Source organism: Ramularia collo-cygni (assembly GCF_900074925.1).
Source record: "Ramularia collo-cygni strain URUG2 genome assembly, contig: RCC_scaffold10, whole genome shotgun sequence".
Lineage (NCBI taxonomy): Eukaryota > Fungi > Ascomycota > Dothideomycetes > Mycosphaerellales > Mycosphaerellaceae > Ramularia > Ramularia collo-cygni.
Window position 1 is genome coordinate 953,934 of NW_019716264.1, and position 23,416 is coordinate 977,349.

A 23,416-nucleotide genomic window follows, 5' to 3' on the forward strand; every position below is an offset into this window, starting at 1 on the left:
CGAGCTGTAGTTCGCCGTTTGGCCGTACATGTGGAAAGATGCACTTCGGTCAAGCGCCTATCTTGCCCGGCCTATCGGCAGGATTGAGAGCTAATTCCTTTATGCATACCTAGCTAGTGGAGCAGCTGCAATACTAGCTAAGCATAGCAAGGACAGATGTGAGGGACATGTATTGCTTCTGCCGACATTGTTATAGCTGGCTCCAAAGCAATCATCCAACACTCCTTTCCCACGGTCCCAATACTAAGACGGACCTGAAGCAGGCTTTGAGTTGAAATATCATCATGGATTTTGACCTGGTTGTAAAGAATGCAATATTTGTGAGTTTTAACATGAACAATCTAGAAATTAGGCTGACTTTCTGTATATAGGTGACTGCCAGCGAAGTTCTCCCAGAAGGTCTTGAACTTGGGATCAAGAATGGGAAAATTGCTTGCCTAGCAACTGGACCTCTACCAATCTCATCCAGCACACGAGTCATAGATGCTGAGGGAGCATATGTCACTCCAGGTGGCATTGACAGCCACGTACATCTTGCCCAGAAGAATTCTCCTACCGGTGATAATTGGGAAACGGGATCTAGGAGTGCCGTTGCTGGCGGAACAACGACGATCATCGCCTTCGCCTCGCAACAGCGCAGCGACACTTCGCTGTACCCAGTCTTGAAGGAYTACCATGAGAAAGCAACAGATCAGAGCTATTGTGACTATGGCTTTCACTTCATCCTGACAAACCCGACTCCAGAGATTCTCAAAGACGAGTYGCCAGTGATGGCATCCGAGGAAGGCATCACTAGCGTGAAGCTCTATATGACCTACCCTGCGATGATGGTTAGCGATCGGGACATTCTCAGTATTCTCTTCGCTTGCAGATCGTTGGGGATGACAACCATGATACACGCCGAGTCGCATGATATGATCAGTATGATCATCGAAGGGTTGGAGAAGAACAGAAACACCGAGCCCTTCTTCCACGCTATTGCACGCCCACGAATTGCAGAAGATGAGGCTTCGTACCGTGCCATCTCGCTCGCCGAGCTCGCAGATGCGCCGATGCTGATTGTGCACATGAGTTCGGATGTTGCGATCAAGCATGTACACGACGCTCAGGCCCGATTACTCCCGATTCATGCAGAAACGTGCCCGCATTATCTGTTCTTGCTCTCGGAGAAAATCAAAGGGGAGCCACATGACCACTTTTCGGGAGCGAAGCACGTTTGCTCGCCGCCTCTGCGACACGACGTCAAGGATCTGGACGCACTATGGCAATCCATTGCGAATGGAACATTCACGACCTTCTCCTCGGACCACGCACCGGCCAAGTACGATCATCCTGGGGGTAAGATGCTCGGGATGGTAGATGGCATCCCTCGTTTTTCCAAGATTCCAAATGGATTGCCAGGTATCGAAACGAGACTCTCTTTACTGTTCAGTCAGACGCCAGCTGGGAAGTCTGCCGAGCAAGCAAGACTTTCGCTCCCACGATTTGTTCAGCTGACTTCTACCAACGCTGCGAAGCTCTATGGCTTGGACGGTCGGAAAGGATCGATAGCTCCTGGATACGATGCGGACCTGATCATCTGGTATCCCAATCACAAGGGTGCGAGGGAAATAACGCAAGATAAGCTGCATCATGACATTGACTACACACCTTTCGAGGGCGTTCAAGTCACTAATTGGCCGAGGTACACCATCCTGCGAGGGGAGGTTGTTTGGGATCAAGAGCAGGGTGTGGTAGGTAGCAAGGGCTTTGGTCAGTTCCTGAAGCGAGGAAAAGGCCAGGTGCTGGTTGGAAGAACTGGAAATGTGCCACGCGGTATGAAGCCAGGTGAGCGTGAGTATTGGTTGTGATTGAGAGGTACTGTTTGAGAATGTAGCCTCATCTCGTATTGAGTATCATGAAAGAGTGGTGTCCATCTGGAATCGCCTCGAATTGATCTGCTTCACGTTCAGATGATGGTGATGTCGATGTTGTTTGACGCTTCATGTGAAAATGTGTCGGTGGATTCTTACGTCAGCCAAAATCAATCACCAACGTCTGTGAGTCAACAATGGAATCTTCTGTCTTTGATCAATCATCAGTCCAAGATGAGATGAGGAGGACGTCACTGTCACTACTGACAACTCTTACCAAAGGTCGAACTATTCGTGTGCATTCGACAGGGCGTCCACGACGGAGCCAGCCTCCCATCACAGCCATGGAGACCGACTATACCTCATGGTCCAATGCAGACTTGGTCAAGCGAGTGAGCGAGCTCGAAGCACAGCTGCGGGCTCAAAACACTCTACACTCTACACCACTTCGAGCCTCCTCGCTTGAGGCAAAGAAGAAACCGAAAAAGGCTCCGAAACCCTTCGACCCAAATCGATATACTTTCCGCAAGATAGCTTTGAAATTCGCATATTTGGGCGGTAACTACAATGGATACGAACATCACACCAACAATATCACACCACTGCCGACGATTGAAGAGACACTGTGGAGGGCGTTGAGGAAGACACGCTTAATCTTTCCTACCTACAAGCCGGGACAAAACGAAGAGGATGTCAATTGGGAGGGTTGCGAATACAGCAAGTGTGGCAGGACAGATCGTGGTGTAAGTGCTTTTGGGCAGGTGGTTGGTATCAAAGTCAGAAGCAATCGACCCAAAGCCGTAGTACCGGCAATACCTACAGAACAAGCGAATGAAGCCGACAAGGATGGAGAGCATAGCGTTGGCGTGGAGAGTCCAGCGCCAGAGTTTGATCCAATTGCGGACGAGCTACCCTACATTCAACTTCTCAATCGCGTTCTTCCCCCAGACATTCGAGTCCTTGCATGGTGTCCCGCGCCCAGCCCAGATTTCTCTGCCCGTTTCAACTGCAAAGAAAGAAGGTATCGCTACTTCTTCACAAATCCGGCTTACATGCCGCTGCCCGGCAGTAGACCTGATAAGCGGCGCGGGCCTGAAGACGGCTGGTTGGATGTCGAGGCAATGAATGAGGCCGCAAAGAAGTATGAGGGTTTGCACGACTTCCGCAATCTTTGCAAAATCGATGCAAGTAAACAAATCACAAATTTTGAGCGCAGAATCTTCCACGCTGGCATTCACAAAGTTGAACCAAGTCTGGAGACCTCGGATGACAACCAAGCGATTCCTTCTCCTCAGCTTTACTGGTTCGAGGTCCGTGGAAGTGCTTTCCTTTGGCACCAAGTCCGGCATTTGGTAGCTGTCCTGTTTCTCGTCGGCCAGGGGTACGAAGAGCCTAGCATCGTGGACGATCTGCTCGACATGCAGAAGACACCTGCACGACCAGTGTACGAAATGGCTAGTGACATCCCGCTTGTGCTTTGGGACTGTATTTTCCCCAACGCCGAGGGTCTCGCATCCGCCGATCATGCCGATGGTGAGAAGAATCCGTCTGGCTACCATGACAGCATGGAGTGGATTTATGTCGGGGACGAACGTGGTGGACGTGATCAGTCTAAGCGCGCTCTGATTGCTGTGGAGGATGGCAAGCATGGTCGAAACGGCATCATGGAGGAGTTGTGGGCTTTATGGCGCCAGCGGAAGATGGACGAGGTGCTGGCCTCGAGTCTGATGTCTGTCGTCTCGACGCAGGGTGGAAAGCTAGAACCCACACATGTAGAAGCCCGACTTGACTCTGAAAGGAGCGCTCGCTTGTTCGATGGAAGCGAGTTTCCTCGAACCATCGGCAAGTACGTAAAGGTGGCGAATCGCGAGCGCCTGGAAACTCCCGATGTTGTCAACGCAAGGTATGCGCTGCGGAAAGGTCTAGATTCGAATGGTAGGCGTCCATCAAATAGTGCGGTGGATGCGGATGAATAGGCTGCTCAAGACTTGGGCTCGTATAGACATGCGCGTGCACCTCGCCAAACTTGTTCCAAAATCTCTCTTCGAGGCAATAAGCTCTGTCTGGAATTCRGCATCTCCATGCAGAGTCTGGTGTGATAGAATGCCACTCACAGGAAACACCACGACAACATCCTCCTCTCCCTCCACCACAATACTCAAGTAGAATCTCACCTCGAATCCCTTGAAAGCCTCATAAATGAAAATATCCTGTATGGAACTCGTGGGAATGAATCGCGTCGAACTCGTCCAGAAGTAAGTAGGACTACTCGTACTCGTCTGAACCCCCAATCCCCGAATAACAAGCAAAGACTCCTCCGTGAATCCTTTCCGCAATACAAGCCAAGTAACAGCCGCGCAAAGCAGCAATCGCCAGATCCAATTCACCTGGAAGAAGAAGATGGAGATGATCCTCCCAGAGGAAGATTCCAGCATGGCATTTTCCAGCCAGGAGAAAATGTGATGGTCATCATTATCGAGGATGTGGAATTCGTGGAGGAGAATCCTCGCGACTAGGATTCCGGCGGAGATTCGAAGGAATATGCCAATGGAGCCGCGGACGCGTGCGGCGATTGTTTTGCTCGGGGAGCGCGTCGAGACGGTGTATAGCACTGTTGTTTGAGTGGGCCGGCGGACTGATAACATTTTGAGATGGATGAAGCCACGCGTAGGCGTGGTCGAATGAAGTGCATCAAAGTCTTGGAGAGCATAAGTTAGGGTTACGTTAGGGTTGGTGTATGAGCGAGGATCGCATACTTTATCTACAGTAAATTAATAAGGGCATCGTCAACATCAAGTGTATGACTCTGTAGCATAGGTGTTGTTTGAATCCGAATGTATTTTTGAAGTTTACATTGTATCAAGCGTTCAGGTGGGATTTTCCGTGCTGTATGTATCTCACCAATGCGTCCACAGCCAACAGAAATGGAAGCTACTTGTGGGTGTAGTCCATTATCGAGTGCTGCTCTACCAGGCCGAGGACTTTATCCCCATACTCTATTTACAACGTAGGCACTTCAATCGACGCCGTCCCAGATCTTCCTGTATGCCAAACGCCCTGCTGAAATAACATGTATCACTTGCATAATGACAATCATGCATCGCCCAGTCACCTATACGCGATCCCTTTCCGCCACCTCAAACGTCCGGCGTGTGATCTACCAGCCTGCCAAACTAACAGCCGCCTGTAGCTCACCAATATCACAACGACAGCAGAGGAGGATCCGGCCAAGACCATGAGGGTCGTTGAAGACACAAGACCTTGCGGTAGAATGTGGTTGATGGTTTGGAGAGACGATGTCAGAGGGCCTCGATCGATTAGTTGGCTGGYTCCGTAGTCCAGTCGACGATCGTTCGCATCAATAGCGATTACTCGAAGGTATCTTGCAATCTCTGCATCATCCGGAAGTGTAATTGTGGTCTCAAAGCCGTCCTTGGAGACCCTTACGACATCTTCCCAGGATGTTTCTGCTGTGGAGTTCGTCTCCGAACATTGCAGTATCCAGTCCTGCACCTCCGTCGCTCCGTTCCAGGACACGTAGACCTCGACATCATCATCACTGATGTCTATAAGAGGTGGCTGCTCTGGCTTGCCGATCCAGGGAAATTTGTATGTTCGGTAGCTCTGAATGTCGCCTCGCTCCCACGATGTGACGGCGCCATAGTGTACGTCGCAAAGCACCGTTCCGTTGGCATCGAACTCGGTCCAGACGGCATTGAGACCGTATCCCACCAGTATCTTACTGTCCTCGCCAGTAACTGGCGGTAGCACTTGCACAGAACCTTGAGAAGAAGACCTCACACCTTGTGGGTTCTCATAGGATTTGATGACTCGCACGGTGTACTCTGGGCTGGTGCCATTGATTGCCTGGATTTTTGCGGTGTTCTTGTCAGTACCGTCACGCTTCCACTGCTGGCTGATGTTTCTAGAAGGTCGTTCTGAAACCACACTAGGATATGTCAGCTCCAGGATTAATCCCCTCGACAATGGTAGACCATAGTCATAATGCAGGTCCTCCGCTGCATTGTCGAAAAGCGAGACCAGCATTCTTATCATACCATCACGAGCTTCTGGTGGCTCGTACATGGTTGGGAACGAATGAGGCGATACCAAACGGGCATCGTGCTGCCATGCAAAGTTGGTTGCATTGCCCCCACTCATATCCTGGAAATCGTTATTCCGACCTCCAAGGTTCCAGATGATGGCACCAGTCTTGCCGTCTATATAAGTCAGACTGTGCGTGTACCGGGCGGATATCAAGTAGTTTCCCAGCACGTCCTTCTCAATACTGTTCAGGTGAATCCAATCAAAGGGATCGTCCTTGGATCCCCCAGGTCCGACGCCTCGGTACGTCGCTGACACATTGATGTGGTCTGATGCTCTCCATTGGAACAAGAGGCTTCCCGTCTTTAGATCAACCTCCTGAAACACGCTGTCCCAGATGTACATTGGACCAGGATTGTCCTCATCAGGTTGGTAGTCCGGCAAGCCTTTGAAATCGTGCTCAATGACTTCGTACGCAGTCAGTAGCGCGGTTCCTTCAGGCGTTATGAGAAATTCATGTAGGTCCGCGGATAGTCCATTCGCGGCATCCACGCGATGCACAACGTCGTAGGAAGAGTTGAGCATGTAGTAAGACCCAGCGCCGTGTCCTCTCACACGATCGTCACCCAGCCAAAAAGTCAGAAAGTCCTCATTCCCGTACCTCTGTACCTTGAAGTCATACGCCTGGCCTCCGTATTGGTTGTCGAAATGCTTCGCCCATATTAGATCGCCACGATCGTCCAACATCACCGGACCTGGATTACCGATACCCCRGCCGCGTGGTGTGATGAAAGTGAACATGCCATCATTACATCGTTGGTCCCATTGAAGGAAATTGACGTGTGGCCCATTCAGACCTTCCTCAGTAGCGTATCGCACAGTCGGGTAATATCCCCAGGAGCCATTGTCGATCGATTGATCGTAGGACAAAGCAGGATGAGAAGTGATGTCGCGTTTGATCCCAGCTGCGAATGTACGCAGACAGGGCGATAGGGGCCAGAAGAAGTGCAAAACGATGTTCATCGATGCGGCCGGTGATTAGGAGATATCCTGCCCTGCAAGATGATGGCAGTCGCGACTGCGTCGCAACACATGAGAAAGAGAATCAAAGCTGAACGTGCGAGCGACGTCGTAGAGGACAGTGGCCCATCTGTAGTCTTCAACGCCCCACTCCCGTCAAAGGTTGGCGTTCAGTGGCGTATGAAGCAAGCTTGCAGGACCAAGGCGGAGCCGTGATAAGCGGTGTTGTTATATGCCAAGGGAAGATAGTGGCCTGGTCCAGCAGGAAGAACACAAATGGCGATGTCTAGGAAGACGAAGTCGAGAAGGTTGGAGGCAAAAGTGAACGATACAATCACCACCTACCTTACTTACTAGGATGAAGGCAATACGCAAGAACTGCTCGTTGAAGCCGCTAGGTAGGAACCTAGAACAGAAGGTCTGAGGGGGAAAGGACCGCGCGGCACATGGTGCAAACAGCGTCCACACGGATGGCTGCAGTAAGCGATTGTGGGAGACTCGCGTCTTGCGCGTCGTCAACGAACGGGCACCTATTGTCGTCGTCATCGTGTGGTATTGGTTTGAGTCAGCCAAGGTCGTTTGCATCGACTCTAATTAACCGGTTTGCTAAGTTTTAGTCCCAGCCGAAGAAAAGCAGAAAGGAGTTAAGGTACCTTAATAAAGTATCGGAGCTTTGCCAGCAAGGTCCGATTGCGCGGCATTGCCGTCGTATGTCGTTAATCTGATTACGGATTCCGAGACTTTTACACTACGATGGAGACCGTGGAACAGCTCATCAAGACTCCAAATAGTGTTTGGGATGTTGATGTTCAGTGTGTTGCTGGCAAAACAGCTCCTCACTTCACATGAAGTTCAATCAATGAATCGGTAAACTCTCAAAGCCAATTTGAAATGTCGTCGAAAGGCAATTTGAAAGAATCGTAGACAACCCCTGCACTCTCACTGCTCTGCGATGAGTCGGGATCGAAGAGCCACCGTTGAGCTCGCCTGACCGAAGCACCGATCTGCTCTCAAGCAGTGGACTTCAAGGGTTGAATTGACATGATCTCACACCAACCATATCCCACAACTCACAAGTGTACATTGAAAGTTCCATTTCGTTGCTGCCATCCATCTGGTATCTTCGTAGTCACAAAACCCTTACGCCGCTGTCCATAATCCACGCTCATCATTCCTGGAAGCCATTCGTTGATCGTCATTGGAATGAGCATCGGCACGCTCGAAAAAGGCTCCAACCTTGTCCCCACTGTCTGCAAGTCATGCTCGAACTGTTGCAGGTTGGCATGAGACATCCCATTGGCACTCTCGGTGCTGGAAACATCGTGACCCGGGCTCAATCGTCCCAGCTCTTCTCAACCGTCTCCCGAACGCGCTTTGTGTACTCTTTCCTATTGTCCTTGTAGAGGTTGCTGGCTTCGACGTTGGCGGGACTGGAGGTGTTGGGATCGTTGAGCAGACTATCACAAAAGTCAGCATATTTGCACTGGCTGAGGCATCTCGATTCTCCCTCCTTACCTCTGTACACTCGTCAAGATCGCAGCAACATCGTAGGTAGGACTCCATCGGTTTTGCAGAATGTCCAAGCATAGCTCGCCCGTACCATAGACGTTTGGATGAAACATTTGGGAGATGAACTTCACTCCAGGCGGCTTGTTCGGATATTGCTCCTCGAAATGCATGACGAGACGAAAGGTGCCATCCTCGAATGGCGTGTCTGAAGGTCCGATAATGACTGCGTTCCTACAAATCGAAAGGTATCAGTGATCGTTCTCTTCATGATGTGCCTCTTTAAGCTGTATGAATTGCCCACCATGTCATAACGTTGTCTGCGATCGGACTCGCGCTGACACCAGCTGGGGGATCGGTTTGCATGCGCTTGAAATCACGCATCAGTCTCCTCCTGGCCGCCGTCGACATTTTTGCGACTGCTGCTGGCTTTTGCCGGTTGTTTGGTGCCCTGGAAGCGGGGATATCGGCGGGGCGGCGAAGTGGCGGTGGATGTTCGATGGAGGATGGGATCGGAACAACAAAGACTTTGATATTCGATGTCGGCGGGGAGATAGGGTGTTGATCGGATCTGCAGTCTGTTTACGATCGATGTGCTGTGTGGAGTTTGTTGGTTGATGTCAGCGGTGATGAATGCGCGGGATAGTTCGGAGAGGTGGAGGTGGGGTGCTCGGTGTTTGGCCATGTGCTAGGACTAGAACTAGGACCATTCAATTTCACTCGAAGATTCCATTATTACTACATGCGGTTGTCACATGGTCTTTTCTTGACGATAATATGGAGTGTCCAGTTGAATCATAGTAGCCTGCAGATGAAACCATAATTAAGTGACTTGCATGAGCATTCTTGGCCGTTAAGAAGAAGTAATTGCCTGTTCACCAAGGGTATATATACATCACATGCTCGCGGTACTATCTCCCGCCGAATGCCCACGTAAAAGCTCCCAACCCAATACCGCAGAGAACGGGTATCGTCAAGTTGTCATCCAGACCCCATAGATCTATGGCCTCACTTACGCTGGCCACCAGTCCAGCCACGACTGATATCACGCCCAGGGCGACGTTTCCTGAAATCGTAGCCTGCGGTTCGCTGAGTCCCAGAGGCTCTCGCAGTGCCGATGGTAGAGTCAAAATTCCATCGTACGCAAAGCTGTTGGATCCTACGCTCAATCCTTCAGGCGCGGCTGGTGCTACCAATCCCCAAAACAACACTGAGCTTGCAACACCCAATGTGAAAGCGGCCAAGGAGCCTGCCAAACTCTTCCCTTTACGGACTCGAGGTGTGTATTTGCCCCAGAGTCGCCCAAAGGTGCTCGCTGCACTGTCGCACCATGACAGTAGCAACACGCTCATGACTGCCACGTCTTTCCGGCAGAAATACATCGTCGCCCATAGCCCCGCTAGGTAGCTGATGACTCCATTGAATCGATCGTGTGCTTCGCTCTCGCGCATGAAGGGGCCAAGAATGCGAATGTAGACACGATTGAACGCAGGCCATCTGAATCGTAAGAGGTCGACCGAAAGGATGGGCACTAGCAGGCCCATCAGAACAGGATGTATCTGGCTGGTTTGCACACCTTCGCGGTAGAGCCAGAGCGTGACAAATCCGATGCTAACGTGCAGAAGCTTGCGTGGAACTTCGTGCTTGTGCACAAATTCTCTCCATTCACGATGAATCGGGATGAGGCCTAGGGGGCTGGGACTCCTACTAAGATTGCGCCAGTATGCTGACCCAAATCCCTGTGGATATGCGCTAGAGGGAGACAGTAGTCCCTTTGAATCAGAGGCTCCTTTGGACGTATCGTTCGGTACCGCTACGTTTGATGGTTCACCATTCTTTCTTCGATTTGGTCTCGTCGCATTCGCTATGGTAGCCTTTGTGCTGGTGGATATTCCTCCATTGAGAGGCGTCATGGCCATCCTCGTTGGAGCTCGTTCAACATGTGGACTCCTGCTTCTGCTCCTCGCGCGCGCCAACTCAGGGTCAAGCTCATCCACTGCCTCATTTTCATCTATTGGGTCCACCGGCGTGCTTGAGCGGGCCGCCTTCGAGCGAGTTGTGGGTGGAAAGTAGCCATCCTTACCACTCGTCTCGGAGGGCGTCGGTGAAGGGGATATCACACGTGGGATGTTCGGGACCTGCTGATGTTTTGACATGGTTGCACGCTTGCGCCGACCAGCCGGAACGCGCGGAAGCGTGAACCGAGGCGGCAATAGTGTTATCGGTCTGGGTCCGAGGAAGAGAGATGAGCAGAGATTCTMTCTATGTCGTAGGTGGGGCGTGTGTCGAGTGGGTGAGTCGAGGGCTGATTATTTGTCGCTCTGGTCGGAAATCAGGTTTGCGCTGCCTGTAACGACATGAGCATCGCGGCGGCGGGATGGGGTGGCTATTTCTCAGTTTCGCTGCCACGCGCTGTTGGTAAACACAGTGCGCCCACAGATAAAGAGATGATGGCACAGGATTCGGGATTAGTCGTGTCTGGAGTTCTCGAGTGTCAAGGTCAGAGGATGCACCAAGCACAGGACAATCACATGCATGCGGTCGGGCCACTAAACTACCTTAGCTTCCCGGCAAAATGTCTTGGAGGAGTACGAACGGCAAGTACGCCAAATAACCTTTTGCGGTAGATGTCGGCACGCCCGCGTATACATGTGATTTTGAGATTTGGAGGTTTCTAACAAGATCGCGTGAGGCGATGAGCAAAGGAGGTGTGTGAGTATTAAGAGCCGAAGGAGGGCAATTCACGTACGATACATGAGCGCGTAAGGCACGTCGTAGTACCAGAGCCCCTCAGAACTACATCAAGTTGTGAAAGAACTGTTTGGACAAAAGGTGTAGCCGGCGTACTTTCCCGTCGTACTCTCAGACATTTCGCTTCCCGAGATCGGCTCCGATCGAGGAGTCTCAAATTTGTGTTCAATGTCATCACATTTTCAATACACCATTCTATCAACATGCCTTTCGATCTTTCAAAGTGCGCAAGACCAAATATTCTGGCTCTCGAGCCTTATCGGTGTGCACGAGAGTATGTTCCTGATGGCCTGGTCCGGCAGTAACAATTGCTAAGGATCAAATTCCAAAAGTGACTACAAAGATGACGGCACCAACATCCTGCTCGATGCGAATGAGAATGCATATGGACCGGGACTGGCATTGAACAACGACGGCAAACTTGTCAATGGCTCTACGTCCAACATCGAAATCGATCTGCTTGGGCTCAATCGTTATCCTGATCCGTATGCATCATCCCGACTTCTTGCAAATGAGTCATGAGATGTTGACAAAGCCACAGTCACCAGCACGAGCTGAAGCAGATGCTGTGCAATCTGCGTAATACCCACGCCCACACAAAAAAGAACATTACACCAGAGAATCTCTTTGTCGGTGTTGGCAGCGATGAGGCAATCGATGCTCTTCTGCGTGCATTTTGTGCTCCTGGCAAGGACAAAATCGTTACATGCCCTCCTACCTATGGCATGTATGCCGTATCAGCGCAAGTGAATGATGTTGGTATTGTCAAAGTTCCTCTTGATGTGGAGAACAACTTTCGTGCTCAGCCTGCAAAGATCAACGAGGTTCTCTCGTCTGATCCATCAATCAAGATGGTATATCTCTGCAGCCCTGGCAATCCAACCGGCAATAGTGTACGCAAGGAAGATGTTCAAGCCGTGCTAGAACACCCCACCTGGAATGGTATCGTGGTACTGGATGAAGCGTACATCGACTTTGCACCGGAAAACTCCTCGCTCGCAGAATGGGTGGCGGAATGGCCGAACCTGGTCGTTATGCAAACACTTTCCAAGGCTTTTGGCTTAGCAGGCATCCGACTCGGTGCAGCCTTTGCGAGCCCTGAAGTAGCGAAGCTGCTGAACAGTCTGAAAGCTCCATACAACATCTCCAATCCCACATCACAGCTTGCCATGCAAGCACTACAGTCGCAGAACTTGGCTGTCATGCACCAGAACCGCGAGAAAATTATCTCTCAGCGGAACCGAGTGCTGGAGGGAATGCCCAGGATCAAAGGTGTAGGACGTTTCCGAGGTGGTAATGATAGCAACTTCCTTTTGGTGGAAATGTGCGATTCCCAAGGGAAGCCGAGCAACGAGGTAGCACTGCAAGTGTACGAGCGGCTTGCAGAGAGAAGAGGTGTCGTTGTCAGGTTCAGAGGCAAGGAGCCAGGTTGCTTCGGCTGTCTGAGAATCACCATTGGAACGGAACAGGAGGTGACGCGATTTTTGAAAGAGATCGAGAGCGTACTGATCGATGTCCATGCGGGAACAGTCAGTGAGGTGTCAGGCAGATTGGAGGAGGCAAAAGAACAGGATGCCAACGGAATCGTTGCGTAGATATACTGTAGACCAGTCGAAGGCTTGCAACATCCAAATGCTCATTATTAAAAGCATTGTATATCGCGAAACTGTCGCGTGACGTCTATTCTTCTGCTGCAGCGCGTCATAAATTCGGAGGCTTCATCAGCTGCGATTGAGCGAGCTTCGCCTTCCAAATTAACCAACAACATCATGAACGACTACGAATCTCGTCGGCTGGAGAAGATCAAGCACAATGAATCTCTCCTTGCCGAGCTTGATATCAAACCTGTCGTTGCAAAACGCAAGCCAAGCGAGATATTGCCAGCATCCAAACGACGAAAGCTCGAAAGTGGTCCACCATCACGCAGTTCAGYACGAATCGCTGCTGCTCCGGAAAAGCCGATTTATGACGAAWATCTCACTTCAAAACCTATTCTCCTCTCTCGTTCATCTGCAAAGGGAGGCAAGAAGTCGTCGAAAGCTCCGCTCATTACGGAGGAGATCGAAAGCTCGATCCCATCCAAAGATATAGACGAAATCAAGGCCGGCTGGACGAGCTGGCAGTCTTCGGCATTACCGCCAACCAGGGATGATCTCAATGTGTTTCATTTTGATGATAATGAAGAATTCCTTCCCAATAAATCACCGGAGGAGATGATACGGGAAGGCTGCTTTGGAGGGTCGTACTACCGCCCTCTTCGATCTCGCAAACTAGGTATAGTGATTCGAGATGACTGGAAGCAGGACTTGCCGAATGAATGGATATCCGGGCTTAACGTGGAGCAACATCTTACAAACCCCGACTATGACCCTACAATCAACAAGTTCAAGGTAGCATGCGGCCAAAGTATCGAAGAATGGGAGGCCGCAGGCTGGATCAGTCACGAACACGACGTCAGGGGCTGGTTCCAATGGTACATCAGATTCTTTCGAGGACGTCGTTGTGAAGACGATGCGCGCCAGATCTCCCGATGGAGGAAGTGCGTTGGTGAGACTGGCAGGTGGAGAAGAATGCTGTTAAAAAAGTACATGCAGAGTAGCGTTCGGGAAGTGTTTGATGATGGTGAAGAGGACGATGCGATTGAGGTCAGTCCCGTTATGCATCAGACGTGCCATCACTGGGCATATGAGGTCAGGCAAGAGGATCTCGACGCATACTGGGCATCGGCCGGACGATGAACCAGACCATTGGCACGAAAGAGCGGCGAAAATGCCTCATCTCGTTCTATTGGAGTTCATCAACACTGGCGAGTTCCACAATGCACCGAACGAAGATCGATGGTATACAATATTTGGCAACAGATGGCCACGCCCTATGTACGTCCCATATCACATGAAGAAGCGATATCGGCCAGCCATCTGACGCCAACACTACTTAAGGACAGCTCCCCACGCATTGCTCAACCTCAGAGCTGTGTATCTGATCAATCTAACACTTGATGATCGGTTTGAAGGTGAGAACGACCGAGGGAGTCTTCTGTCGGATCGAATCTTGTCAATTGTTGCTTTGRCTGACAATCAAAAGCGCCCGTCTCGACTCTTCCTCGGATCCGCCACAAAGATCTCAAGGAATTACAAACAGTTGTCGTTTCCAAGAAGCATGGCTCGTAAGGAAGATTGACATGCCACCTCATGACTAGTCTCATCAAGCTGACGTGGTTGCTAGATACCTCATTTCCCGCGGACCTCCCCAAGCCAGAGGATGATGGCGCGGCCAATCATCTCACAAACATGAGCATTCCATCGTTCTCTTTACCCGCGACGAATGGCAAGTCAGTCGATCTTTCCGCTCTATCTGACTTGTCGGTCGTGTTCTGCTATCCCCGAACTGGTGCTCCTGGTGAGACGATCACAGATGACTGGAATGCCATTCCTGGCGCTAGAGGATGCACTCCCCAGGCATGCTCATTCCGAGATGCTGCAGCAGAACTTCGTGGCCTTGGTGTCACGCATATATACGGTGCCAGTACGCAAGATACCCCATATCAGCAAGAAGCAAAAGAAAGAAATCATCTACCGTTCGAGCTGCTTAGCGATGAGTCGCTGAGGATGGTCAAGGCACTGCGCTTGCCGACATTCGAGTGGAAGGAAGTAACGCTCATTAAGCGCATGTCGATGGTCATCAAAGATGGCAAAATTGTGAAAGTGGTATGTCGTCGAAACACAGACGTTGATGGAGTTGAGCTGATATATAGGGCAGTTCTACCCAGTATTCCCGCCAGACCAGAGTGCGAATGAGGTCAAAAAGTGGCTGCAGACAGCGAAGGAGTCTGCTTGAGGGCGAAGCGACTCGTGCGTTTCATGGATCCAGGAGGCTTGCTCCAAGTATGATCGCTGTTATGGGGAGAAAAAGGCCGTCATAAAGATGAACGGAACCGAGAGCAGGCCAGCCAAGATGCTAGTGTTCGAAGTCGATCTGAGGAGTTCTCCCGCAGCTTCGCAGGCTTTTCTTGCGCTCCATGACGTTCTCAGAATGCAGCAACCGCAGCAACCGCTCCGGCAATGCGGACAAGTTCTCATATGCGCAGTACCTAGTCTGTAAGAGGACTGTGATGTGAAATTGTTACCGTAACAAGACAGGCAACGCGCCTCTGCTGCGAAACTTTGATTGAGGGGAACTTCACACGCTCTCATCCCCGCAGCGGAATGACGTTACGTCGGCGGATGTGTGAAGTGTGTAACACTGGGTGCGRTGTGATGAAGCGAAGCACGGTATCGCGGCCTCTCATGGCAGCGAAAATCACGCACTGGAGTCGTCTATGCAGGACATTGCCAGGTTGTATTGACTTGAGAGTTCTTCCGTGACCACCAGCAGTGGGCCGAGTCTTTCCGACCGCCAGTGCTGCGAACCCGAATTGTTATCGTTCTTCGGCGGCCCAAAGTCAAGCGTTTCAAAACCACCCAATCACGGGTCGCCTTAGTCGGACGGTAATAGCTCATGGAGCTGTAGACCTGGCCGAGGATGTGTGATGGTAAAGACATAAACAAGCGACCTCCCGCACTTGTTTGCTTCGTTTCGCGAGCATATTTCGAACTTCCTCAAAGGCTTGACGCAAATTCGCAAAGGCTGCAACTCGCAAACCCCATCTCCACTCAACAACTCCGTCACAATGGCTGAGACCCGTGTTAACAAGACCGCTCTGCATCCAGGTGGTGTCCAGTACGTGCAGTTCCAACTCTTCGCAAGAGAGCCATCGCTAACGCCCTTTCTCTTCCAGACCTCGAGCAGAGCACACCGAAGTCGAGGAAGAGCTCCACGACAAGGCCCACATTGACTACGATCGTGTAGCCATTGTAAGTCAAGTCTCATGTTGTGCAGCCCAAACCCCCACTGAGACATTCTAGATTGCCAACCCATCTGTCGCCGCCCTCTACGAAGATGCATTGGTATACGAGACTGGATCTGCCATTACCTCCACTGGTGCCCTATCCGCATACTCCGGAGCCAAGACCGGACGCTCGCCTTCAGACAAGCGTATTGTGAAGGAGGAGGGCTCGGAGAGTGACATTTGGTGGGGACCAGTGAACAAGCCCATGACGCCCGAGGTGAGTTCAAAACACATCTGTCGCGGGACTCCTGCATTGATTTTCGACGCGGTCGCATCAAAATTTGGCTTGCTTGGTAGCGGGGCAGTTCGCGTCGGCCGAGCGTCATGCGCGCTTACCCGCCCCTAGCGCTCCCCACAGCCCCGCGCCTCGGGCCAGGTCGGCTTAATGATATGAACGACAATGGCCATGGAGATGAAGCATATCTTGGCTAACGATGTATTGGTTAACAGGTCTGGCGTATCAACCGCGAGCGTGCCGTCGACTACCTCAACACCAGGAATCGCATCTATGTCATCGATGGTTACGCAGGCTGGGATGAGCGCTACCGGATCAAGGTCCGCGTTGTCTGCGCTCGTGCATACCATGCTCTCTTCATGTACAACATGTTGATCCGTCCATCACGGAAAGAGCTWGAACATTTCCACCCCGACTATGTCATCTACAACGCTGGTGCCTTCCCAGCCAACAGATATACCACTGGTATGACCTCGAACACCTCCGTGTCCATCAACTTTCAAGAAAAGGAAATGGTCATCTTGGGTACCGAGTATGCAGGAGAAATGAAGAAAGTGAGTGGAATTTCTTGAAATTGTGACGAGAGCATCGCTGACATGAATACAGGGTACGAGTGCTCCCATTCTTAGCCTGTTCTATCGAACAGCATTATTAAAGAGGGAATTGATGTGAATTTCCGTGCTAACCAGCGAATAGGTATCTTCACGGTGCTCTTCTACGAGATGCCTGTCAAGCACAACGTGTTGACCCTCCACTCATCTGCCAACGAGGGCCAGAATGGCGATRTCACTGTTTTCTTTGGTCTTTCCGGAACTGGCAAGACGACCCTCTCTGCAGACCCCAAGCGTGCATTGATCGGAGACGATGAGCACTGCTGGAGTGATACTGGTGTCTTCAACATCGAGGGAGGCTGTTACGCCAAGTGTATTGGCCTTTCTGCCGCGACCGAGCCTGATATTTTCAACGCCATCAAGTTTGGCTCGATCTTGGAGAACGTTGTGTTCGACCCAGAGACCCGCACAGTTGACTACGACGACACCACCCTCACAGAGAACACTCGCTGCGCATACCCGATCGAATACATCGAGAACACCAAGATCCCTTGTATCTCCGACCACCACCCAACAAACATCGTCCTCCTCACCTGCGATGCCCGCGGTGTCCTCCCACCAATCTCAAAGCTCAACAGCGAGCAGACCATGTTCCACTTCATTAGTGGTTACACCTCCAAGATGGCCGGAACCGAGCAGGGCGTCACCGAGCCACAAGCTACCTTCTCCTCTTGCTTCGCACAACCCTTCTTGGCCCTGCACCCAATGCGTTACGCCAAGATGCTTGCGGACAAGATGTCACACCACAACACCAACGCATGGTTGWTGAACACCGGCTGGACTGGCGCTGGCGCTGCCACCGGTGGCAAGCGTTGCCCCCTGAAATACACTCGTGCTATCCTCGACGCCATCCACAGTGGTGAGCTCGCAAAGGTCGAGTACGAGAACTACGAGACCTTCAACCTGCAAGTACCAAAGACTTGCCCCAACGTTCCTGACGAGCTCCTCAACCCAGCCAAGAGCTGGTCTGGTACTGCGGACTTTAAGGAAGAGGTGAACAAGCTCGCCACTCTTTTCGTCGAAAACTTTGACAAGTACAAGGACGAGGCTACGGAGGATGTCATCAAGGCCGGACCAGTAGTGGCCTAAGTGTAATACCAGAAGTTTGCGGCTGCTGTACTGGAAGAGGAGCATGGGACCTTCAGAGAATTGGCTAGAATGGATGTGTGCAACAGTCTGCAGCATCTTCATGTACTTTGAGCGACGTGACAAGCAAATTGAATCAAACTTGAAATGTAAAATTCACATCTTCGATGCTACCTATCAATAGTAATGCCCGCATTCGTAGTGCATCGTGATCACTTCTGTGGACTCCCGAACTCTGATCTGGCGGGGGTGGACATGCGGATCGCAGGTCGTAGTGGAGTGCCTGGGGTCGAATGTGACGGAGTCTCGGGTAGGCGTCTTCCTCCATCCGTTGGCACTAGAAAATGTCAATTCGTTGCATCACGCCTGTGTTGTCATGAGAAGTATTACCTTTGAAATCGGTCGCCCGGCCCTTGTGCCAAATTTCATCCATGATAGTCTCCAACACCCCAGCATTGTCATACTCGAGGTACTTGCGCCACAATTTCAGTGCGGTTCGTGCATCTTCAATACTGTCATGCCCAATGTCTGTGCTCCGTTGGATGTCTTCTTGGAGGACAGTCCAGGCAAGAAAACGCAGAGAGAGCTTCCGCCTTGCTCGACTGCCGAGTGAAAAGAGGTCCTGCGTGTCGATGACTTGCGACTCGGGGACGTGTATGTTAATGATACGAAAGTCGCTGGAGAGTCCATGGCCGACGAACGAGCAGCCAAGATTGAGCAGAACCCACATCTTCTTGTAGACCTCTTTCAGGTTTACCAGCTGGAAGCGACTTCTACCCAAGGTGAGATCCCCGTCGTGCAGACCAGAGTAGCGAGTGAGGTAGTCATCGACTGTGTCGTCGATGGCAATGTAATCGTYAATGAAGGGTAGCTCCTGGTCCATTCCATCTCCTCGAAGCACGGAGACCCGAGCAAGCCCTGAGCGTGCAGGTCTTGTCATCGTGCGAGTTCCATCGGCACCCACGTCAATTTCCTCTCTCAAGAGACGCACAAACTCGGCATCGATCCCGACGTGCGTGTTGGCATCTGGCAATGGCTCGTCTTCTGTGAGGGCCCGGAACCGATATTCGGGGTTTAGAGCTGGCTGTGGGGGGCTGCGGAACAGGATGCTTGTGTCAATCGCTCGTTTCCAGGTGTCGTCGATCTTATGGGACGCAGTCTTGACTTGGTAGGTGATGATTGAAGGGAGCTTCCATTGTGGACTGAAATGCAGAGCTTCTTCCGAGGGAAGAGTCGACACAAGAAAGTCGTTGAACAGGTGCCACTTACCCTTCTGGGTAGGGTCGCTGTCCGAAAGGCCCACATCGACAGTAGCCACCATGTGTGATTTTCCATGATCCCCAGTGCTGACATCGGAGACGATTCCCACGAGCTCGTATACGCTAATGTTGAATTGTCCGCGTTGGAGATGGAGGAGCAAGTCCTGTCCTTCATAGCAGAAGAATCGACCGTTGTTTACTATGACGCCGATCTCGCGCGGAAGAAAGCCTGGCGTCGCCCAGGTTTGCCGGGCCTCGGGAGTATTCACCGCGGCGTTCAACATGAGCACCGATGGCAAGCTATGGATGGCACGATGCGAGACCATGCCTTTGTAGCCATTACATCTCAAGCACCAACCTCGATGCTGATTGTGCCGTTCTATGGACGCCTTTAAAACCTGTGAAAAGTACTGCCGGACGTTGCGGTGTTTGGGTGCCTTTTGTGGATACAAGAGCTCGTGGCTGTACCAGACTTTGTCCATTCTGCTCTCGTAGCTGCAGTGCGCGCACTGGGTGAAATCGAGTCCGATGGTTCCAAAAGCAAGATGGAATTGGTCCAATGATGGCGCCACCCATTCATAGTTGCCCTCCATCCTCAGCAACAAGAAGCGGCTGAGGTTTTGCATCATTGCTGTGAGCGAACTGTTCGTCACTTGCCCTTCCAGTACATTCTGGGCAGCGGCATCAGGCTGTCTGCTGAGTGCTCTCAGGAAGTTTGTCGCCTGGCAATTAGGCCCTTTGGCCTTCTCGAGCATGTCTATAAGGAAGCCAAGCTCACAAAGCAGACAATTCTCGAGCCTGCAATCACGCGCACAGTGCTGCAGAGCTAGATTTCGAGCAACTGGAGTGAACCGGAATACCTGTAGCAGAGGGTTCGCGTACGAGTTGACAATGTGAGTCTCGAGTCCTGCGTATCGAGTCTTGTTGTAGTATCGAAAGTCGAAGTCTTCCACTCCAAATTTGCTGTACTTGATTTCYACAACTCGATAGAGGAACTTGACATCCGCAGCGGCAGCGCCATCGAGTTTGAGGTTTTCGAGCGTTTTGATGATGCCTTCGCTTGTGCGTCGTTCTGAATCACGCTTTTTGTCTTCCTCCCGGGGCTTCTCGCTCAGGAACTTTGGTGCGGCGAGCGGATCTGCTAGCTTTTGCTGAGCGCGAGGGTTTACAGCCTCGTACCGTCGACCTTTGCGAGGGTTTGGATAGCCCTTCCCGTACTCATCTGCACGGAATGATGGATCTAGAAGGTCTGGGCGCTGCGCTGGCATGCCGACTTGATGAAGCAAGCTGTTCGGCCATCCTGAGAGCAGGGCTTCCCTGTAGAAAGGCATTCCGATCAAGTTCAGCGGAGCGCTTGTAGACCAATCCAGAGTCTCATTGGGCTCGTGTTGTTCGGCGAATTCCGTAGGTCTGCTGTACTCTGTGAATTGCAGTTTTGAGGGTGAGCTCCACAGCACGATCTGACCACTAGAGTCTGCCAGGGCAAACCCTTTCCCGGAAGGCATGAGCTCGAGACCCGTGTACTGAATGTCAAAAGAGTTCGCATAACGCATAGCTGGCATGTCTGAGTTTTGTATGTCGATGGAGTGAATAAGGCCGCTCTGTGATAGAACGATGCAAGTGGATGTCAACTTTGGATGCATACGGACATATGCAGCCCCCGTCTGAAAAGGCACAGGCGGTGCAGGTTTTCGACCTTTCAAATCATACACCCGCACAAGTCTTTCCAATGCAAGGCCTTGATGTTGCATTTGTGCCCAGCCGCACGTCAGTAGATAGTCACCGGTAGCGTCCATGTCGTTCACTGTGCCCGCGTAAGCTTTCCAGCTATGCACAGACGCGAGTGTCTTGGGGTCGAGTAGATGAATCGAGCCGTCGTGAGATGCGGCGCATATGTGCTGACCCGCGAGCTTCATCAAAGTGTACGGCACCGGATCTGTCAATGTCTCGACAACCGTTCCCTTCTCGACATTGATGCGGTACATCTGCGTTTGACAGCCAGCGACGAGCAGCTCGTCTTCCTTACGACTGGTGAAACTCATACAGCGCAAGTCGGTCATTCCAGTCTGCGCGATGTGCCATTGTGCTAGTCCCCGCCGGGAGGCCAGATGTACACTTCGCAGCGAGACGGAAATAACGCCTCTGTCACAGAACAGGAATTGTTTGACCGGGGCATTGCCAGGTGCCCCTCTGGGCGCGCTACTCACGTGTCCCCGGTATGCCGTATACTTTTGGAGTTCGGGACCGTAAAATGATGTTACTCGACCCTGGAAGGGATCAGTGATGCGCAAAGCAGAAGCAGATATGCAGTGAGTCCGGAAGATGCGAATTGAAGAAAGAACCACCGTGCTCTGAAAAATACTCACATACTCATTCCCCGTCCAAAGAAGCTCTTGTAGGTTGTCGAAAGCAAATGTTGTGAGCTGCGAGTGTGGCGCGTTTGAATTACCTGGAACCGTCAAACGGGTCGCCTCGTTCCAATCGGCCTCCATCGCGTCGAGATGGCTATATTTATGCCTCGACGCATTGCTGAATGGATGATGGAAGGGTGCTGCAGGTGCAGCGTTGGGAAGCAAACGCGTGCATATGTGTTGGAGGAAGATGTTGAGGTCGACGTGATTTTGTGGATAACGAGTTTTGACTCCATTTGATTGGAACCTTTTAAGTAACTTTGAAGGTACCTGGGACTTATTAGGCATTGATGCCGGCCGCCTTCATCCGCGGTCGCAAACAACTTCTGTTCACCTTCATCACAAAAACATYGCTCTGCCTCATCAATCCTGGGCTCGAAGTTGGAGGCGCGACGAAGGTCACAGACAGCAGTAAGCATCGGTACAGACTGCCACATGCATTCCTGCGTCCCGATTTCTAGACGACCCCTCCTATCTTTCCCTACGATACAGCGGTCTTCCCKCCCATTTCTCACGCGTCTCACTGCTTCGTTGATTAACACAAACTTTGCGTCCAGATCATTCATCACAAGGACCATGGCGTTCAACTCGCCCTCCCAAAGCATCGATGACTTCCATGCACTTCTTTCCAAGTCGACTCGAGTTCTCGCTCTACTGGGAGCCGGCCTGTCCGCATCGTCCGGACTTCCGACTTTCAGAGGTGCAGGCGGACTCTGGAGATCACACGATGCGATGTCACTTGCTACGCCTGAAGCCTTTGCTCAGGACCCAGTGCTGGTGTGGAGATTCTACTCATACCGTCGTCATATGGCACTGAGTGTGGAGCCTAATCCTGCTCATTACGCACTCGCCGAGTTGGCGAAGAAGATGCCCGGCTTCATGACGCTATCACAAAATGTAGACGGGCTATCCACACGGGCAGGACATCAAAGCCGGCTCCAGCTTCTGCACGGCACTTTATTCGAAGGTACGCATGGCTGGTTGCCACTCGGTAGTTGACCAATGCTTACAACCTCCCATAGTGAAATGCAACGATTGGCGATGCGACTACGTGGTCGAGGATTTCAACGATCCAATCTGCCCGGCTCTAGATCTCCCAGATGGCATCGATCCGACCACGGACGACGCCCGAAGTCACAACAAGAAGATCGACATCAGCGATCCTGCAGTCAAAATTTCAGACTTGGACGAGAAAGACTTGCCACATTGTCCCCGCTGCAAGAGTGCACTGCTACGTCCAGCCGTGGTATGGTTCGGCGAGGACCTATCAGAGACGGTCCTCGACAATATCGATGCTTATCTTGGTGCGGGAGACGTCGATCTGATCATGGTCATTGGCACAGGCGCCAAGGTCTATCCAGCTGCAGGTTACATTACGAGAGCCAGAGACCGTGGCGCTCGGGTGTGCGTTGTGAATGTTGACTCTGCAGATGCACCGCCTGGGGGCTGGGCTGACGGGGACTTTTTGTTCCAAGGGGACGCAGCTCATATCGTTCCGGAGCTTCTTCGACCTGTGACTGGTGAGCTGAGCATTCCAACACAGGCGAGAGTATGATGAGGGTACATTGAATGAGCAGACTTGGAAATGCAGACCAACAGCTGCCTGTATCCACGAGAACAAAACATTGCCGACATGAAACTACGTGATAAACAGACGTATAATGCGAAGTTGTCAGTGTTGGAAGGAGATCAAAAATATCTCTCCATCCTCATTCCACTAGTTGGTTCTTGTTCGTACAGATCTCGGATAAC

At 51.6% G+C, this 23,416-nt stretch overlaps 12 protein-coding genes; 7 read left to right on the forward strand and 5 right to left on the reverse strand.

The window, feature by feature from the left end:
• Positions 1-284: 284 nt before the first annotated feature.
• On the forward strand, positions 285-1,850 carry RCC_06936 (related to DAL1-Allantoinase; the record flags this gene model as incomplete). XM_023772196.1 has 2 exons in its annotated part: positions 285-320; positions 372-1,850. 2 exons carry the CDS (start codon positions 285-287, stop codon positions 1,848-1,850), a joined length of 1,515 nt encoding a protein of 504 aa, XP_023627964.1.
• Positions 1,851-2,197: 347 nt separating this feature from the next.
• RCC_06937 (related to pseudouridine synthase 3) lies at positions 2,198-3,829 on the forward strand (the record flags this gene model as incomplete). Its single annotated transcript, XM_023772197.1, has 1 exon — positions 2,198-3,829. The coding sequence occupies one exon, from the start codon at positions 2,198-2,200 to the stop codon at positions 3,827-3,829; it is 1,632 nt and encodes a 543-aa protein (XP_023627965.1).
• Positions 3,830-3,834: 5 nt separating this feature from the next.
• Positions 3,835-4,288, reverse strand: RCC_06938 (related to phosphatidylinositol N-acetylglucosaminyltransferase, putative; the record flags this gene model as incomplete). XM_023772198.1 has 2 exons in its annotated part: positions 3,835-3,912; positions 3,968-4,288. The coding sequence occupies 2 exons, from the start codon at positions 4,286-4,288 to the stop codon at positions 3,835-3,837; spliced, it is 399 nt and encodes a 132-aa protein (XP_023627966.1).
• A 673-nt stretch (positions 4,289-4,961) lies between these two features.
• RCC_06939 (uncharacterized protein) lies at positions 4,962-6,920 on the reverse strand (the record flags this gene model as incomplete). The annotated part of the gene is made up of 1 exon (XM_023772199.1): positions 4,962-6,920. One exon carries the CDS (start codon positions 6,918-6,920, stop codon positions 4,962-4,964), a length of 1,959 nt encoding a protein of 652 aa, XP_023627967.1.
• A 1,330-nt stretch (positions 6,921-8,250) lies between these two features.
• Positions 8,251-8,834, reverse strand: RCC_06940 (Ubiquitin-conjugating enzyme E2 2; the record flags this gene model as incomplete). XM_023772200.1 has 3 exons in its annotated part: positions 8,251-8,374; positions 8,433-8,657; positions 8,728-8,834. 3 exons carry the CDS (start codon positions 8,832-8,834, stop codon positions 8,251-8,253), a joined length of 456 nt encoding a protein of 151 aa, XP_023627968.1.
• A 500-nt stretch (positions 8,835-9,334) lies between these two features.
• RCC_06941 (related to HSD1 ER membrane protein) lies at positions 9,335-10,579 on the reverse strand (the record flags this gene model as incomplete). Its single annotated transcript, XM_023772201.1, has 1 exon — positions 9,335-10,579. The coding sequence occupies one exon, from the start codon at positions 10,577-10,579 to the stop codon at positions 9,335-9,337; it is 1,245 nt and encodes a 414-aa protein (XP_023627969.1).
• Positions 10,580-11,377: 798 nt separating this feature from the next.
• Positions 11,378-12,769, forward strand: RCC_06942 (probable histidinol-phosphate aminotransferase; the record flags this gene model as incomplete). XM_023772202.1 has 3 exons in its annotated part: positions 11,378-11,448; positions 11,507-11,659; positions 11,716-12,769. 3 exons carry the CDS (start codon positions 11,378-11,380, stop codon positions 12,767-12,769), a joined length of 1,278 nt encoding a protein of 425 aa, XP_023627970.1.
• A 174-nt stretch (positions 12,770-12,943) lies between these two features.
• On the forward strand, positions 12,944-13,912 carry RCC_06943 (related to vegetatible incompatibility protein HET-E-1; the record flags this gene model as incomplete). Its single annotated transcript, XM_023772203.1, has 1 exon — positions 12,944-13,912. The coding sequence occupies one exon, from the start codon at positions 12,944-12,946 to the stop codon at positions 13,910-13,912; it is 969 nt and encodes a 322-aa protein (XP_023627971.1).
• Positions 13,913-14,172: 260 nt separating this feature from the next.
• RCC_06944 (uncharacterized protein) lies at positions 14,173-15,011 on the forward strand (the record flags this gene model as incomplete). XM_023772204.1 has 4 exons in its annotated part: positions 14,173-14,187; positions 14,259-14,340; positions 14,400-14,881; positions 14,934-15,011. 4 exons carry the CDS (start codon positions 14,173-14,175, stop codon positions 15,009-15,011), a joined length of 657 nt encoding a protein of 218 aa, XP_023627972.1.
• An 832-nt stretch (positions 15,012-15,843) lies between these two features.
• RCC_06945 (phosphoenolpyruvate carboxykinase (ATP)) lies at positions 15,844-17,997 on the forward strand (the record flags this gene model as incomplete). XM_023772205.1 has 5 exons in its annotated part: positions 15,844-15,893; positions 15,952-16,027; positions 16,079-16,279; positions 16,513-16,822; positions 16,994-17,997. The coding sequence occupies 5 exons, from the start codon at positions 15,844-15,846 to the stop codon at positions 17,995-17,997; spliced, it is 1,641 nt and encodes a 546-aa protein (XP_023627973.1).
• A 209-nt stretch (positions 17,998-18,206) lies between these two features.
• RCC_06946 (related to PAB-dependent poly(A)-specific ribonuclease subunit PAN2) lies at positions 18,207-21,745 on the reverse strand (the record flags this gene model as incomplete). XM_023772206.1 has 3 exons in its annotated part: positions 18,207-18,331; positions 18,385-21,520; positions 21,620-21,745. 3 exons carry the CDS (start codon positions 21,743-21,745, stop codon positions 18,207-18,209), a joined length of 3,387 nt encoding a protein of 1,128 aa, XP_023627974.1.
• Positions 21,746-22,240: 495 nt separating this feature from the next.
• Positions 22,241-23,219, forward strand: RCC_06947 (related to sirtuin 5 and related class III sirtuins (SIR2 family); the record flags this gene model as incomplete). XM_023772207.1 has 2 exons in its annotated part: positions 22,241-22,631; positions 22,687-23,219. 2 exons carry the CDS (start codon positions 22,241-22,243, stop codon positions 23,217-23,219), a joined length of 924 nt encoding a protein of 307 aa, XP_023627975.1.
• Between the last annotated feature and the right edge of the window lie 197 nt (positions 23,220-23,416).